At 31.9% G+C, this 19,721-nt stretch overlaps 1 protein-coding gene across 4 annotated transcripts in view; it reads right to left on the bottom strand.

Annotated features, from left to right (window-relative positions):
- Hasp (Hig-anchoring scaffold protein) overlaps positions 1-19,721 on the bottom strand; it is an 818,047-nt gene that overhangs the window by 8,257 nt on the left and 790,069 nt on the right. For all 4 annotated transcript variants that reach the window (XM_085816685.1, XM_085816688.1, XM_085816687.1 and 1 more), the window contains 4 exons: positions 15,551-15,724; positions 8,853-8,990; positions 8,088-8,261; positions 1,170-1,349 (listed from right to left, as the gene is read on the bottom strand). In XM_085816685.1, coding sequence (XP_085672811.1) covers positions 1,170-1,349; positions 8,088-8,261; positions 8,853-8,990; positions 15,551-15,724 — 666 coding nt within the window. The remainder of the gene's footprint in view (positions 1-1,169; positions 1,350-8,087; positions 8,262-8,852; positions 8,991-15,550; positions 15,725-19,721) is intronic.

The raw sequence follows: 19,721 nt of genomic DNA, 5'->3' as shown, positions 1-19,721 counted from the left end.
TATTGTCACTGGAAGGAATTATATTACAAGTAAAAAATATTTTGTTCAGCTAGCATGCTTTTTATATCCCGTTATGCGAACATTTTGATCGCCTCTCATGCATTTAATGTTACTGCTTGCTATTTGTTAGAAGTGACGTCGAATTTTATATTTTTAATTTTTCAAGAAAATTCATTTATATAATTTTCCTCGTCATTTCCGAAAATAAATACACTGGTGGGATAACTTAAAGGAATAACTATAAAAACTCATATAACTTGAATGATTTTGCATCTAATAATATGGAACTTGCTCAATTGTTTTGTTTGTTTGTTTAAATTGTGCCCGACGTATCTTCACACTTCAAAATTGCCTGTTTCTGCAATAAGTAAATTTAAACGTAGGGAATGTGATATAAAGTAGGGCATAGAAAAATTTGCGTTAGGACATTTTAAAGGTACATATAGGAAAATTATTAAGGTGTGAGGTAACTTCTAACGGAAATTCTAGCTTTGCAGCGATTTTGTTTGCTATGTATTATAAATTGTCCAGGAGTTCCTGCGATAGCAATCTGTTTTAACAGTCGTTGTCAAATAAATGTGCTGAGAGTTTGTTGTGGCTCGTTTTCGACCTTGACTTGGTTATTTGCATACGTCGCTAGTGTTTTAAACCGTTTCCAATTTCTTAGCATGACGTCTTCGACTACTTTTAGGTTTTTACAGACTTTTTATCAGTGTCTGTTTTATTTACATTCTCCCAATTGCACGCAACTCGCAATCCGCCAAATGCCTTCTCAACGACATGTTCTATATTCCCAACGTGATAGTTACACTACCGGCTCTTATGTTGCTTGAAATTAGAATTTGAAGTACACCTTTACACTCATTTTCTCAAATTTGGAAGAATGGACGCAGAAATTTGCAAATTTTTGGGAACATTTGGTTTATTTGGCTATGGCAAAGCAAGCGAAGGCTATCTATCTGTCTAAGAGGAAGGATGCCTTTGTGGAGGACCTTCTAAGGGGAACTATATGATATGAATTATACGAGAACGCTATTAATAAAATTACCAGTTACATTCTTGATTTTTTTCAGTATATGCGTTATTTTTTATAAAAGCAAAGCATTACTTTTATTCTTCTACGAGAATACTTCTTTATTCCATGATTAGAAAAATGAATTATTACTTACCTTCACAGTATGGCACAGCTGCAGACCACTGTCCAGTGTCAAGGCATTGCAATGTATCGTCACCCCTCAGACCATATCCGGTAGGGCAAGAGAAAGTGGCTTTTGAACCGACAGTGCGACCAGATACTTCTGCTATCAGCAACTCAGAAGTGTCATTCGTTAAATCGGGACACTCTGTCACTAGATAATGAAATCAGTGATATATATTAGTGTGATTTATAAATTCTTCCCAAGAATGATTAATCGATATAAATTTTACTTTCCTTTAGTTTTCACATTTTGTGATTAAATGTTAACTTTCGAGCTCATAAAATACGAAACATAAGACTGAGATTAATTTTAATATATATGACAAAATCGATAATTTATATCAAGATTTGTTTAAAGCAGAATGAAAACGAACCAGCATTACTCGTTAGATTAAGTTAAGTTATTGGTTACTTAGTTAGGTTACTTACGGGTTGGATTCACGTGAGGTACAGCAAAATGAAAATAAAGAACTAAGAAAAAAACTACGTTGTTCATTGTAGTAGGCATTATTAATTTTACAGAAACAACCAGAAAATATTGAAAATGTAACAGATAATGAAAATCAGAGCACTTTAAGTCTGAATGAAATGAAAGAGATGGCTTTGCAATTTAAAAAGGATTTCAGTAGATGAGACATATAGTTATGAACCCTGACGGCCCATTTATATAAAAATCTTTCAACTTAAGCAGTGCAAATAAAGAAAATACACTACATACAATAAATTGTTTAAATTAAAATATTTTTAATTTAATGAATTTTTAAATAATTAATTAAGTTCAAAAGAAAGAAAATAAGTGATTTTTATTCCCTGTACAGCTGATTGTCTAAGAGAACATGGCAGCCTGTGGTATTTAATATCGATAACTATTTTTGTTCTTAGAAATACTGCTCAATTTTCAAAGATGTTTGACTACAGTGTTCGTTGCAGTTGTTTCAAAAATTTTTTTGCCAAATTTAAATCGGAGACTAGCAGGTCAAACTTTCTTTTCTGTCATATGGGAGACTTCTGCCGTTTCTATGAATTTGACTATAATATCTATATTAGAGTTCATTACCTGTATAGTCATTTAGATAGCTTTTATGAAGAGCAAAGGCAGAAGTTTTCCTGCAAGATATAAAAATTATGGAAAACTCCTATCATTTGGTACATGATGGCAAATTATTACTGGAATCTTCAGCGAGAGTGTTCTAATGATCTCAGTAGTGGAAAGGATATTATTCTGCAGAAGTGTTCTTAAAGGTGCTTTCATACGCTGAGAAACTGATTAAGTTGCATGGAAAATTGAATTTAAAACACTATTAAATTTAAAGTAGGTGCTTACACATTTTTAGAATAATTTCGATAAATAACTTTAATAACTGTAAGAAAGCAAGTGTTTTGGAATAAAAATTTCTGGCTACAGCTTATTATTTGAAATGAGAAGTATCGGCTGCTGCTTTTAAATTTTTTCTTCTTTCAAAATAGTCGCATGCAAACTAGCTGTGGATTGAAGGATATGATTTTGCACTTTCCGAAGAGAAATATTGGTATTCTATAACTCAAAAACATTGTCAAATGCATGGTGTTAAAATTCCTAAGTGCAAAATAAGAAACATTATTAATCGGAAAGGAAAAAACTGTCAATCATTATTTCTACATGGAAAGAAGGCTCCAAACGAATACTCGAAAAAGCTATGTGCTATTTCTAAATTGTTAGTAACGAGAGAAATCCACTGACGCAGAAATCAATTGCCAAGTCGTTAAATACATCTGTAGCAACAACAAATGAAATAACAACCTAAAATTTACAACTTAAAAAAGCTAAAAAAAATAATGTTCACCATCTTTTGCTGAGCATGTGCCTCAACGCATAACAATTTGTAGAGCCCTTCATGAAGACTATTTAGTGAGAGATAAATACATTATGAGCCACGCGTTCACATAAAGACTGCAACAACAACAAAAAAAAGTCTATTTATTATTGAAAAGGAAGAAAAAAGGGTATGCAAACCTAGTTCCGTGAATGCAAAGAAAAGTTTCAGTAAGGAATTTATAACTGTCTCAGAATTCTCTTACAACCGGAAATTAAAAACAAAAACAGTGGGAAAAATGTTAAAATCAACTCAACGTACAATCAAGAGAAAGTTTTATGTCCGATATTTACAGCAGAATTTCCTATTCTTTATCCCAATGACCTTCAATGAGTAAACACGTCATTAATTCATAATTCACGTCAAGGCAGAGCAACAAGTCATAGTTTAAAAAGTACCAATGCATTCCTTGAAGATGAAAAAAAGAATTGGTACAGGTATTGTATACAGGGTGTCCCATAAGTCTGTATATATTTTAAAAATTCAGAAAACTGGAAGGAATTTGTAGAATGGAAGGGGGTTCGCGGAAAAGTTTTTCTCGTTAAGGGGGGATTTTTTTTTTGGTAAAGAAAAATATAGTCAAAAATTATATCGATAGAGGGCGCTGTACGAGAACAAATCGCACATTTCTAGAAAAACTATATTTATTTGCATGCGGGCAAATGTTTACAATCATATCGCTCTTATTATGTACGTCCGCTATCATCACAAATTACAGTTTGCAAACGAGTTACACCACCGTTAACTACAGCATGTAACATATCTGAACGCATGCAAGAGATTTCGAGACGAATGGCGTCTTTTAACTGAAACAAAGAAGATGGGATATTGCGATACAATCTGAACTTGAAATAACCCCCAAAGTCAGAAATCAAGTGGTGTTATGTTCGGCGAGAGAGAGGGGGCACTCATTTCTAAAATTACAGTTAATTAATCGCTCTTCGGTGAAAAATCTTATGAACGTTTTCACTTCGGTTGCGATATGAGGGGTTACTCTGTCTTGCATGAACGTCACTGTTTTAAGGACTTCCAGTAAGTGCGGTATCACTTTTTCTTGCAGCAGTTACAAGTAGCATTTTCCAGTAACAGAGCAGATCCTCCAGTCAGCATTTGTGCAGCGCTCTTAAAAAAAGTCTCACAATATTGGATCCAGTGAAACCACACCAAGCGGTTAAACGCAGTGAATGCAGGATCTCCTCAGTATAGGCACTGGTTTCTCCTTTGCCCAGATTCTAGAGTCATGGATGTTAACAGTTCTATCAATGAAAAATGAGCCTCATCTGTTCACAAGATATTGAGAAGCCATTGTAGATCATCATCGATTTCCGACAAAGCCCAATTTGCGAATTCATACCGCTTAGCTCATTTAATAAAAGCCGATGGACTAACTGCAACTTGTAGGGGTACAATTTTAAAACACTGTGAAGGATACGGAATACAGATATCTTAGGTAACCAGTGTTCCATGTCACTTCTCGTGTGCTACTTGTTGAATGTCAATCTGCGAAGCCACATCGGAGCTACGGACCTCTGATAAACTTGGTGCACCACTACGAAGGCGGTACACAAACTTCCTGTTTCTTCAAAATGTCGTACCAGGAAAGTCAGTCAGGTAAGGAGTGACTGGACCTGAACCTTTCTTCCATCACTTCAGTGTCCGAAACCTTCATAAAGCTTCAGTTGGCGATTCTTGGCTGAGGTAAAACAACTTCACTAATAACGCTGTATCCACTAATGTCATCATCGAAATTAAAACTTTTTGTACGAGCAAGTAGGAAGAAGAATCAGAAACGAACTATTAATTGTAAAATCTGCAATTTGTAGGACTCTGATTTACATGTTTTTTGTTACTGCGTCTGTGTGGCGGGCGACCTCTATCAACGAAATTTTTTTTCTTTACCCCCCTCCCCCCAAAAAAATATATCCCTTCACGAGAATAACTTTTTTTTTCAAACTGCATTCATTTCTACTAATTCCTACAATTTTTATGAATTTAAAAATTATTTATAGACTTATGGGACACCCTGTATATACTACCTTTTCAACGTATTCCTCGAAAGTTCTTTGATGTTTCCCCTATAGGCTATTGTACCTTTGATCTCTTGAAAAGTGCTCATCCTAAGCGCAAACTCATCACGATTGATGGATACTGAAACAGGAATTAAAATCAATACCCATGAAAATTTTACGAAAAGCTCTTTTACCATGGAAATCACGATGTAGACTCATAGTCAAGAAAAAAAGGCTATCAGATCGAAGATTTAAAAAATAATCGTTACATTTTAAATATTAATTAAACATCCCTGAAACCATTCTAAAAATAAACGCTTTCTGTAACTGGAATTTGTTAAAATTTAATTTCAGTAATATGTGATTATTTTATGCTATATACTATGTGACATATATTCAAATCTTTGATTTGAAGAGCTGAGTATAATTAACACGTTGACGGCGGCGCGGATATTCATTGTTCTTTTCGGGTGGCGGTGCTTGAATTAGCGGTCCGTTTCGTGGGGCGGATAGAGCTTTGAAACAAGACCACGAATAGAGCAAAGAAAGTAACAATATATCGCGATAATTGTAAGGACAAGCCGGCACTTTATTTAGCCTGATTTAGAAAACTGCATAGAAAAAATTAATAATTATATTTAATTATATTTAATTGATAAGTTACATTTTAAGTTATTTGTGTTCTACTGAATCATTGTTTATAATGTTAAAATGTTAATGTATACTGTTGAATAATTAAAATAAAATAAAATTTTGTACTACATATTTTTTGATATACAAGCGTGCGACCCATCGGTGGGTCATGCCGGCCCGCGGAACAATCAAGCATGATCCTCTGGTGGGTCATGCCGCCTCACGGAACAGACATGTATGACCCACCGGTTGGTCAGGCCGTCGTCAACGTGTTAAATATGAAGTCTGAGTCATGTTCAGTGGTCAGACACAAATTGAAGAGGAGCAATATGTTCGCATTTGTACAAAAAAATGAAGTAGTTTAGAAAACGTTTTTCATGTTAATAGAATAATTAACGAACATTGCTATACAGATTGTAATGAAAAATACAGATTAATATAAATGTTTTCGAAAAAGAACCATGGAATCTTGCAGACTTTCTGTTATAGAAAGCATTGGCATGTTTCAGTAGCGCAATCTCAATCTTATTTCCATAAATTAAAAATGAAAAATATTTTCCTTTTAGTTATTCTTAAAGTTATTATTATATTATGGTTCTAAAGTAATAAAACTGCACAAGAATATTAATAACGTACATTTTTAGCACTTGAAAACTTACGGGCCTAAATTCCTTCTGAAAATGATACAAAATTACAAATTAAAGAATGTTAGACGCTAATAAAAGAGTATCACGGAATGACATTAAAGGGAAAAAACCAAACTCGAATTATTCTAATTTATTTTTTAACTGATCCTTCAAGGCAAGGTAAAAATGTGGCAAAAATTCCTAATTTTAATATTAAATAACTCGGCCATTTCTTTTCTTACATGAATAATTTTTTTTGTGCTTTTTATAAGTGTAGACTTACTAATGATAACTATAGAGGCAAGAGGCCACCGAAAAAATTAGATTTCGTAATTTTTATGACACTGATGTTTTTTTAATTGAAAAATGACAAAATACGAATGGAAATATGTGTCTTTTAAAAAATCTTTAGCACTGAAAATATATGTCCATGATCTAGAGTTGTGAGAATAAGGGTCACACAAGAACTTTTATGGACAGGATATATATGTACAAAACATATTTACAATTTAGGAGAACCACTAAAAAGAAATTAAGAATAATCATATTGACATATATTGAAAAATATATACGGGTGTAGCTGTATACAGCTAAATGCTTCTATGACTTCCATATAGTATCCTTGTTCTTTGATCATTACATTCTATATGGATAGAATAAAAGCATTACTTATTTGTATCAAAAAACTGGAAATGTCTGATAGAAGTTTTGTAAACTATTTATCGCACATTTTACATTTATTGAAGTATCGTCCTTCATGCAAGAACTATTCCATTAGTAGTGGTAGAAAATTATTTATTTAAGTACATATTGCACTCTGCTTTGGTACGCTTGTAGTACCTTCTTCTGTCATCAGTGTATTCGTAATGTGGACTATTTTTATCCTTTTTCTTTAAACAGTACACCGTAATTAATGTGCTATCTTACACAGAGTTTACATCGTACTTGATGTTGTGACACTATGTAAGATATATTTTAATTAATACATTATTTTTTTAAATAAATCTCTAATGTACTTCTATTTTCTTCCATCAGCTCCATCATAAATGTAAATTAAATAGTTTTAAATAGCGAGCGAGAGCTATTTTATTAAAAAGAGAGTTTTGACAATGGTACTAGCCACGCAGTTTCCTAGTATTTTTGCCACCTTTAATACCCTTTGGTTTCGTTAAGTGTCTTTTTGTTTTTTTTTCTAGTATTTTATGCTTAGATATTGTGCTTTCTGTTTAGAAGCCGAGTTACTATTTCATAAAATTACTATATTTTTTATTCTTATCTACACTTATTGTAATTCCAGAGACTATATACAGAACGCTGATTTTAAGTTTCCTAAGCTTTTAGTTTGAACATACGATTTGTACAAGTGCAAATTAGTTGGAATTTGCTCTTGTTGTGGACCTTGTTGTTTGTATTTTGGGCTTATATAAGCTTAAGGAAAGGACGATAAGTCGACCGTAGCCTAGGAAGGCTGAAAAAGTATTATTTTCAAAAAATAAAATTAGATTAACTTTTATGACTGTACGAACCTAGTTGTTATTAATAATACATAGGAGGATGAGAATAGATTATGTGCCAAGTGCACGTACTGTTTCACTCTAGGGACTTGAACATACACGGAATAATACTAAGTTTGAGGCGATTAGTTGACTGCGTAAAACGTTTGATTACTGAACTATGGAATTCTTAATAATGAACCATAAATACGTTTAGATACAGATTTGGAATTACTGTTTTAAGATAGAGATTTTTTTAAAATTTCTTAACTTACCCTGACACAAAGGCGGCTCAGCAGACCAATTGCCAGATGGCAGACACGTTGCTTGTTCACTTCCGAGAAGTGTTTGACCTTCACGACAAGAGAATACGACTTTGGTATCTAACTTTGTGCTGGGGTTGCTCACTTGAAGACCAGCAGTCGGTGGTATCTGAGGACAGTGAACCGCTACGGAGAGAAAGTGAATACTTTAAGCTAGCAGAAAAAAAAAATTACTGATGTCTTTTTATACTCGTTCTAAGTATTCAAATGCTTATTTTTCAAATTCTTTACTCTTGTTTTCTTGGAAACTATAAATTTTGATATTACATTTTACAGAAAATAATTTGAATGTTAAATGGAAACAGGAGTGTGTTCCGATAAAACTTGATAGTTTTTCTTTGATGAAAATGTATACTAACGCACTAATTAATTTTACATTGATAGTATGAATTACATTATAACATGGCTCGTTTTTTAGATTACCAAATTTCATGTTATCAGATGCAGTTATTTATGAAATTTTGTTCATTATTATAATACAATTTACCAAACTAAATTAGCTGAATATTAAAACTGAACGATTTTATATTGCTCAGAGTCGTAATTCTTATTAAGTTTGTAAAATTTTATTAAAAAAAATTTATTCACTTTTCTTGAGAGAATAATTAAGAGAGAATCAGTTTTCTTGAAAATTATTTTTCCATCTTAAAATTTAACTGTAATTCCACATGCAAGTAATTAAAAGATTGTTAAATCTCTTTAAAATTTTGAACTTACCAGCCACAACAATATCTACAGAGTGTCTGTGCCCCATAGGAGTGATACACGTAAAGCGCCCAGAATCGTCTTTCTGAGCGTGATAAATAGAAAGTCGGTATTCTAGTTGAGGATCTCGACCAACTTCGTTAGTCCATCCTGCAAAACATTTTTGCGGCATATTAAATAACTAATCATTAAAGCTAAGACAGTAATATTGTACCAACTCTGCTTACATTAATACCGTACAAAAATGCTACATAAACTGCGTTGCATGTGCCTGCGTATAACTATGCAGTGTGCTACTCATTCAGATTAAAAAAAAGAACGCTGTTAAATTTAGACTCTAAATAAATTTATAATATTGGTTTCTTTTACCATGGTACCTTGGTAAATAAAAAAAGGAATGTCAGAAAACAGAGTCATTTGCCATTCCGCGAAGCAATTTGTAAATTCATTTCATCCCACAAGCGAAACAATATAGCATGCTAACAGGAAGCACAACATCTTTGATAATGCTGCTGGAACCTTGAAGATTACCCGAAAACTGAGGCATAAAGGTCAAATTATTGAAAAAATTACACAAGGGGAAAAAAACATTAAATCCGAAGCCAAATGCGGTTACTGTATTAAACCATCATCTTCTAATCCTATGTATCCTGTCCACCTTAATGAGAAATACTTGATGAGATATTCTTACTAAGAGAATTTGTGGCAGATTTCAATGAAGATGCTTGACAATGCTTTTTTTGTAATGAATCAGATAACTACCTTGTTAAAACATTATCACTACTGTTAGATATTATCACTGTTATTATTCAGCTAGCATAGGCAATCTTTCTAATATGCCCAAATAAATCCTCTCAATGACTCACAGATGTCTGCTGTACAAGCAAGAGTAAACACACTGAGGGCTTCTATATATTACTTGACTTTACCTTCATTTCAGCATAGTAAAATATGGTGCTGGTTGGGGTACATATTCTTTATGAATTTTAAAAATGTTCCGTGGGCTTATGAATGTGACCCAATGCATGTAACTGGTTCTGCAACCCTTTAAGAGGCTGGCGAGTTTAAGGAAGATTTAGCTGGCGTTCTTAGAAAGAATAAATTTTCAATGCTTGGAAAGGAATCAGAGAGAGTAAACAGCAACATTAGTTACTATAAAATTTTTTTGCTGGATCCGAGAGTACGACGGTTTTCTAAACCAAACTCTATCTGTAAGAGCTGTTCCTTTTCGAAATAAAGTGACACAAAACTCTTCATTTGATCAATTTAAAAGTGGTAAAAGTTTCATAAAATAACTGTTTATTGCGTTAATGGTACAGTAGTGAATGTCGTAAAGCATATATAATTCGATTTCAGCTGGCGTATTGGTTTGTTGGGATATTATCTTGTATTTACATCCGTCATGTAATGTAAATAGAAGATAATATCCCTGAGAAATCCTTCGTATAGGATCCCTGCTCTTAAATATATAAATTTTGAATGCTGTACTATAAATTAATTAACTATTTTCATTTTAAATACACTAATTAATTCTTAATTAATTGACTTTTCTAATGAGTGTTCGTTGTAACACGAAGTCTATCGTTATTCGGTTTGATCAGCCTTAAATTTTCATCCAATTTTCTTCGTTTATTAGTCATACTTCAAGATTTAATTATTTACCAGGTTTATTAGTTGATATTTAATGTATAGTGAATATATAAAGTCTCATTGCTGAATATATAATATATAATGCAGTATCTCTAATGAGGATTTTTACCAGATATTCATCCCTTTTTATTAAATATATAATAAAAATTAAATTAATAACAGTGCTGTTAATTGATAAAATTAAAATAAGTGCAATACTATTAATTACTTAATATGCTGCTAGTCGCAATTACTATTAATATTTTTCGCTTAATTTCTGAAATAAAACAATTTTTGAAATATCTTCTTATGATTACTAAGCAACTGAAGTCATTTTTCTATAAATTTTTGAGAAAAAAAGTGTACATGTTAATCCTGTTAAACTAAGAAATTTTGATATTGTTCCTGAAAATTTTATCATTTCAATATTATAGTATTTTATACGAAGAATAAATTCTCAAGAGCAGCATATAGACTTGCTATTGGAAAAGGCAGTGGCATTTAACTTAACGGTAATAGTTATAAAAATAAAGAAGTCTTATTTTGAAAAAAAGTTTGTTAAAGGATTTTATATTTTGTTCTGAGTTTTACTTTATATATACATTTTTTTAAAATACATTTTTAATGAATAAGAGCATATTTAGAAGTATTAAACAAGTGAGTTAATACCTCAAATATATTCAGTCAGCTAATTTCGCAAATGCTGGAATTGATGTTGCAACACAAGTGCTTAGTTAATGCTGTAACATGACACTTAAAGTTGCTTTAAGTAGTCACAGTATCAGACTTATTTTCAGTTTGATATCATAACGCGGATTTTGGATATCCCTGCACTACGAGCTTTGCTGATAAAATCATGCGTACATAAAATAACTTTTAAATGGTGCACCTCTTTATCTATAAAATTAATTTTATATTTGTAAAATGTAAACTTACGTATGCTTAAGATTTCTGAAATGTAAAAACTGGTTTTTCAATATAAATTGTTATTTATTTCACGGCAAACTTGAATTTCATGAATCACAAATGAAACAGAAACATGTATTAATTAAAGAAGTAATTTTTTAATTGTAAGTTTCCTTTTAAGAAAATTTGGTATAATAGCAGACACAATCATGTGGAAAGATTTTAACACTTTTATGGAATCTCAAACTGTACTCCGTAAATACATTTTATATAACTCTTGTATGAACATTTATTTATTTTAATTTTGCCCTTCCTGTTACATTTTTTAAAACCCGAAATAAGGCCTTCACGTGCTCTGGGGCCACAGCTCTCAGAGAAGCTGTGGTGGTAGACATACTACCTAATTTTATATACTGGAGGTCTTTTCTTCTTGTAGTAGATCATGATTCGCCAGCCCATTGTCAGTGTGAAATGATGTCTGACTGAACAGATTGCAAACACATACTCTGAATAACGCTTGATTTCAATGAACGCGACGTGCTGCATCTCTATGCAATAAATCATCCTCTCTTAGACCAATAAACCTCTCTCTCTCTCCCTTTCTGTCAATCTTGGTACAAGTCTAAACAGTTTGGATGACAGGCAGAATTTCAAAGGAACATCTAAACTTTAACCATATTCCCTGAACTCTGTTATTTGAAAATCCTAATCCATTCTATAAAAATTCCATTCCATTCTCATTTCAATAAAAATTAAATTCTGAGACTGTAACTATTATGCCACCTTATTATTGACAGTTAAAAGAAAGATGTTTTTTGAAATCATAGCCATTTGTATACCCAGAGCCATTTGTATTTGTATCATAACCATTTGTAATCGTATGCAACTTTCTGGAAAGTAGATCAGCCATTGCACTCTTTAATTTTATTTAATCAAACTAAATTACTATTATGAACATTTTACCTATTTTTCTATGTTGGAAATTTCTCAAAGTTGGTTACTCCTTTTTAAGACTGGTAGAGCGCTGATTCACAACCAACATTAATTTTGTCTGTTATATTCTTTGAATTTTTGATGTTACCTTTAAATTATAGCTTAAATAATTATGCAATATTAGTACATGTTTTAATGTGAGTAAATTTCATGTTTTTAAATTTTGTGAATTAATGTTTATTTCAACTTTTTTATTAAAAGTCTTTCTTATTTTATTTCGCTTAACAATGCTAGTTCTAAAGTTCTGCTGTTACACCTTTTACTCCGGTTAATCTACAGATGTGATTCATTTCTAAGAAGTTTTTCATTGCTTAGTTATTGTCTGAAGTTATTTTCCATTTCCTAAAACGTAATATTATTATTTAAATTTTTTAACACTATCAAACTACCTTTTTTAATGCGACTTATATATTTTAACACTCAAAATCGTTCAGATTCGAAACTAACATAGGACTTCTACGCCTTTTTAAAGAGTACTTGTTTCGTCTTCAAATAAAATTAATTAATTTGCTAGAATTTTACAATGAATTTAAAAATCGAATAATACCGAAGAACTTAGAACATGTTAAATGAAATTGCCCCACATATTACTTAATTAACTATTTGTCTTTAGAGACAATGTTTTGGGTTTTGCGAAAACTTTTGGGTACCATATTTCAACGAGAACATCCGTTTTCATCATTCTCGAATCTATTTGAATTTAGTTTTTGCGTGACATCTTTACGTACGGACAGAATAAAGGACTTTTTTTGGTCCGAAACGGATCATAAAATGGATTTAAAATGGATTCAGAAGAGAAATTTTCGTGACATCTGTAGGTCGCATAGCTCAAAAACGAGTCGCCATAGAACTTTGAAATTTTATACTATTGTAATCGTGAAAAGTTTCAGGCAGCATATTTCAACGAAAAATATCCATTCTGACCGCCATCGAATGCAATTTAACGATGTTTTTGCGTGACATCTGTAAGTAAAGACAGAATAAAAAGATTCTTTCCCTCCAAAAAAATTATTAAACTGCTTTAAAATGAAATCTGAAGGAATTTTTCGTGGCATCTGTACGTACGTATCTCGCATAACTCATAAAACGAATAGCCTCAGAACGTTAAAATTTTGTATATAGGACTGCTATAAGATGTATATGTGCACCTCCGATTTTGGTTGCAATCGGCGCAACAAACGTATATAAATATATATATATATATCCAGTCTGTTACCCGGCTCAGTGATATCAGTTTCTTTACTCTTATATGTTTGTAAATTGTGCCTTTTTTTGCTTTATAAATGATTAAAATATGTTGTTCTATCTTCCGGTTAAGGTCTTTATGTCTTTAGTAAATCTGCATGTAATATTTTTAGAATTATGAACAATTTAAAAGTTGTGTAAGTGCAGCTAAGCCTAATTATTTTTGCGATGGCAGCCATGTTTATTTACATTTGAAACTTGGCAGAATAACGGATTTGTTGCCAATCTAGAGAAACTAAGCTTCGCAACAACAAAGATAACGCCTTCTTTTATTATTGTGAATTAAATCATGCTTAATCCATTTTGGAATTTATTGAAGGAAATAAGTGTTTAAGATTTGCTTCGTAATTTTTAATATAGATGTTTTGAATTTTTATGTATTTTTGCCTTTTCGCGGAGTGAGAACTGAATTAATTGAATGAGAAATTCAATTGTCTGTGAAAAACTGTTTCTTTTTTTTCTTTTGTTTGCTTAAATTCGTTTATGCATCGTTCTAGATTTGATATAGTATTTGAATAGAACATGTGGCAACGATTAGATAATTTTTCAAATGATATAAATTTTGTGCATTCTGAGTTATAATATTGTTACGTTTTTCTTCTGACACCAGTTGCTACGTTATTTTCTTCCTTCACGTTCTTACGGGGTTCGTGTGGATTTGGAGTGAATAATGATAATACTTCTTGATGAAGTATCGAAACACACACTTTATTAGCCGATATTAATCAGGAAAGGTCCAAAACACTTTTACAGTCGTCGAAGATCTACTTATAAACACGTTGGAACAATCAGCGACACAGACTTCACATGTCAGGCAATAAAGGTGGAGACAGCTTCACTGCAAAGCACCAGAATACAGCTCCCGACTCTGCTCGGTCGTTCTCGCAACTCCACGTAATCTCAAGACTCGCCAAGCTACAACTCGCGATGCACTCGACGACACACTGAGCACAGCTCCCGACTCTTCGGTTCAGTCGTTCTCGGAGCTTAACACACTCTCTCGACGATGCACTCGCTGCTCGGCTGTTAACAGGATCGACTCTTCACGGACTGACTAACTATCTCGCACTCTAGACGAGGCACACACTAACCGACTGCTTACCAGCAAGGTTTATATAGCTTTCGGCTTGTGTTCGAGAACATTCTGGGCTAAACTGGTAAGAATTCGTTCCAGAAAGTTCTCCATCCGTCCATGGCATATCGCCAAATGTCACCAAATGGTAGATTTCTCACCAAATGTGGCAACCCTGCCTTCCTTGCTATTTTATGGCAACGCTAAAACTGCTTTGCGGGGAAGCTATCTTACCGCTTCTGTACAATTCGTAATAATATAAAAAAATGGCTCTTCTTTTCTGTTACAGTTTCGCCAAATGATGGCCCCCGCGCTTACTTCTCTTCTACAGACTCTGCACTAGGTGCAAAAAGTACGTTCCATCTTACTGGATTCAACTCGTCATTAAAGATACACTATTTATAATATTGCAAGTAATTAATAATACGTTTAATTAATTAAGTGAATGAATTTTTTTCAAAATAATTATGATAGTTACAATAATTATGACTATAAGATGTATTATTTAAGGCAAAATATAATATTTCTGAAACATAGTATTACATAAACAAACGGAAATCTACCTCTCCCTTTAAATAAGAGATTCATTTGTAAGTTAATGTGATGCGTTTGGTAAGCAATTATCAGAAACTTTGTATTCACTAACTCAATACCACTTATAATAATTTATCTGAAAAATGCTGACCCTACTGCAATGAATGAACAGGCTTATCCGAAAATGGTCAGCACTTTTGATTATTTTGATGCATAGTATTTAAAACAGCTGTAAAAATATTATCACATTACGCCCTGTTATCAACCAAGTGGTAAGTTTAAAATAATAAATTTCGTTGATGAAGTTTTTAATTGAAAAGTTCCTAATTACCTTCAGGATACTTCCTATAGGAATGACTGACTTGCCAGTGGGGAATCCCATACTTCCGAATCCATAAGCATTCCAGATGAAGAATGGTTCCAGGATAAACTATTAGTTTTCCCTCGTTGCTTTGAGCTATGGGTCCCAGTTGATGCCGAAACAGGATAGTCGGTGGCTTTTCCACTATGGGAAAACAATAATAATTTTATTTGAATAATAATAATTCCAACCAGCGACTTTTAGAATAGGTATATTATGAATAAGTCAAAGCTTAAATTATTATATAACTTTATTTCACTCAGAAATAATATTTTAAATATCATGTATATTAATTTAGAATTCAAACAAAAATCACTTATATTTGCAAATTTTTACAGGACTAGCATCATACTTACCTACCAAAGCTCAAAATACTTTGACAGATACTTTCTGCGCTTTGGCAGCTGAGGCTGATGGTTCGGTAAAACCATCGAAATTAGTCCTGTGAAAATTTGCAAATATAACGCTGATTTTTGTTCTTTGAATTCTAAATTAATACTTGTTCGGCGCGTTATTTTATCCTAATCTGCGTGTATATTGTTCAGGTATTTTACAGATAGTTAAATTTTATATACTGCTGCCAGGAGTCTGCACTGGGTTCCACAAGTTAAGCACATAATGCAAATTGGCGATTTTCGAAATCGTAGCTGAATTTGAGTGGCTTAAAATCGCTGCGAATGAAGATTGGCAGTTCTATTTTTGATGATTCAATCGTTTAGCTGCATGTGGATTTCATATATTTCCTTGTTTGTTACTTAAATACGAATCAGCTTCTCTCGCAAGGTTATATTTTAATTAACCGGTCGCAAAGTATATTAACCTGTTATTATGGTTTAGATCTTTATTGTAACGTCTCCTTTCCGTTATTTCCTTATCAGATTACAAATTAGCCTTAAGCTAAGGGTTTCAAATCTTTAGATTAGATCTTCTGGCAATTGCGTCCTTCTGTTAGTAGTTTTGGCAGCTGTGCTTAAAAGTTATAGAGCTTTAGCTTCCAATGAGAATGAAAACTCTACACATTTATCATTTTGGCTTTTCTGTATTTCTACTTTAGTCATTTTCTACCAAACTTAGTTTTAAAATGTCAAATTTAGAGTTTCTCAGAGTGTTTGATAGCTTAGGCTGGCTGTTACTCTACAGTTAATATTTGCTTTGCCAGCGAAGTCTTACTTGCTGCGATTCTTCACGAGCGATTAATCAGAGGAGCCCAAATTTTAAATCAGGCTTAACACTGTATATTGCATTCAATTTAACTAGAATTGGAAAAACGTACTCTATGCGCAGATCGGTGGATTTCTGTTTCTGTTAATTTTCAGTATGTGAAACCGTTAAGCCGACACGTTAATAAATGTTATTTTTATTTACCTCCCATTTTGGTTGTTATAGTTTAGACAAAACGTAAAATGAAATGAAAAGTCATTCGACAGTATTTTACGGTTCCTAATTAATTACTCTGTTTTATTATAATAAATAACTCAGTACATTCAGACAGCACACGTAAAAACCAACTGATAATTAATTCAGAATCAGGGAAGTTTGTAATTCTTTTTTTATACTTTTTATACCCTTTCCCTTATTCTTTCTTTTTTATGCAGTTCAGGTCATATTACGTGCAAAAGAGGGCACAGAATATAAAATTGCTTTTGTTGGAATAGGATGAATGCCAATAAGATGAATTCGGAAATTTTAGTTTTACTATCTCAGATTAATACACATAGATGTTAGACTGAATGTGTGTGAATAATACGGAAATAACTGCTAAAACTGGCGGTTGAGACATGAAACTATAGATTATTAAGATGATTTTAAACATCTTCTTCTATGTGATGAAAAATTAATTTTATTAAGAGATAATATTAATTAAAAAACCTCAGTGTGACTGAGATATTGCGTATTCTTGAAGTTAAATGATTAATTGTAAATTTTGTTTGCTCCGTATGCAGACGATATAGCAATAAAAACGAATTTTCAAAAAAGTACTTAAAAAGTTAAAGACAATTAGAAATAAGAAGAAATTAACTAAGCAATTTTACTCTACAAATCGCAACTAGAGGCATTATTATTAGGTCTTAGCAGTACATTCTGTAACTTATTCAGGTTGTACTGGCAATGTTTATATTGCTTCGCCGAAGTTTAACCGAAAGCTGCCAATCATATACTTATTTAAGGCTTCGTTTTGATGTTCCTAGCGGGGGTAATAGGAAGTAAAAAACTGGAAATTACTGATTACTAAAACATTTCACTAAAGAATAAAAGAGATTCAGCTAACTGATCGCATTAAAAAGAAAAGATATGTTCTTAGATATTGATTTTGAAGCTTTACAAGAATAACAATCTCTTTTCCAGATTTTGCTTTTGAAGCTTTACAAGAATAACAATATCTTTTCCTTCTATAATTACTGAACTGATTTCCCAGTGATTTCATTTTATAGATAAACATTAAAACCTAATTTTAGAATCATTCGAAGAGAACATTGGGTATTGTTGGGGTAGCCAAATATTTCATTCTGAGAAAAATCGATTTTAAAAGCAAACATTTTTCAGTTTAACGTTATATGTAAGGTAAACAGAAAAGAATTGAAATGCAATTCGATTATCTAGTCTGTGCTGATAAAATGTGACTTACTGAAACATAAAGGGGATCCGTGAAAACAAAATTACTGGGATTATTAATATTTTTTAAACATGTTTCCTATATTGCTTTACAAGAAATACTGTACAGCAGTCACCTCGAACTCACGGGCCGTATACGATTTCCAGCATTCATCATTTAGGTCTGTCATATTACTTTAACATTTGTGTATAAAAATCTACATCAGGTTTGCCTATCTCCTACCATCAAAATAAACTACTTTTTTTCTGATACCCATGCCACCGGCTAGTGATGCGTGGAAAAGTTTAAAGTGTATAACAATAATAAACTATTTAATTGTTAAGAAAAATGTACACTATTTAACTCACAAACAATAACATTACAAAAAAAAAACATTAGGGGCTGTAAATTAGTAACTGTAAATAAAAAAATAATGTTAAAGAAAATAAAACAATAAGCTAAAGATACAAAACAATGATAAAAAATTTAATTTTTATTATAAAAATAGAAAATGATGCATTAGATTTACAGATCAGACATATTTTGAAGAAAAGATGATAATTAATAATATAAGTAAAATGAAATTTATTGAGATAGTTGATACTGTTCAGATTTGACTATTTGTTTAAAACTCGGATTATACGATGAAGTACAACCGAAAGGATTTAAACATTGATCAGAACTTTCACTTGTTAAAGAATGTTTCATTTTAAAGCATTTAAAATATTTAAATAGAAAAAAGAAGTTTTTGTCTAATGCATTGGGGCAATGCATATCACATTTTTCTGGGTTACATTTTCAGAATTAGGTGCTTTTCTTTCATAAATTTCCTAATATCCCGTCTCCAGCCTTTTTAGTCCAAAGGGGCAATTTGCCCTAAAGGACTATTAATTTCGTTTTCGCATTTTGCGTCGAAAACTTAAAAAGGTTGTACAACTTTTTAAATGGTTGCTACCATATATTATCGCCCTGTCTTACATTTAAATAAATTAAATAATGAAGAATCTGGCAGCTCCATCGCTTCCAAAGTATCAATCTTTAAATTAGAGTAGAAGTCATTTGAACGTGTTCTATATTCTGCATTTTGGTTGAGATGAAATATATTTCGTACTAGGATTTTTTTTATAGAAGAAATATGATAAACCAACAATGGCTTCACAAAAATATTTCATTCTGAGAAACGGATTTTTCTATTTTCTATTTGGATATGATAAGCAATACGACATAAAGAAGCGCACGCTAAGAAAACCGTAATTTGTTACAAATTAAAAGTAAAGCTAAATTTTTAAATTTTTAGTCATGATATAATCTTAAATTATTTTGTAAGTCTTTTTTAACAGTACCAATTTCAAGAATTATTTCCTTTGCTTTGAATCAAAATTATAAGAACATGTTTGTAAATATTTAGCAAAGTTTGGAAAATAATTGTACTCACCATCTTCCAAATTACTTTTGAGCAATATTTTAAATTACTGAAACGTTGTTATTGAGCTAATTATGTTTATTAGCTTTTTATTTCTATTTTATCTCTCAGCGTTTAAATTATTC

Source organism: Stegodyphus dumicola, chromosome 5 (assembly GCF_044657685.1).
Source record: "Stegodyphus dumicola isolate Sdum_Otavi_A_Nest chromosome 5, ASM4465768v1".
NCBI classification, from domain to species: domain Eukaryota; kingdom Metazoa; phylum Arthropoda; class Arachnida; order Araneae; family Eresidae; genus Stegodyphus; species Stegodyphus dumicola.
This window is presented reverse-complemented; position numbering and strand designations above follow the sequence as displayed.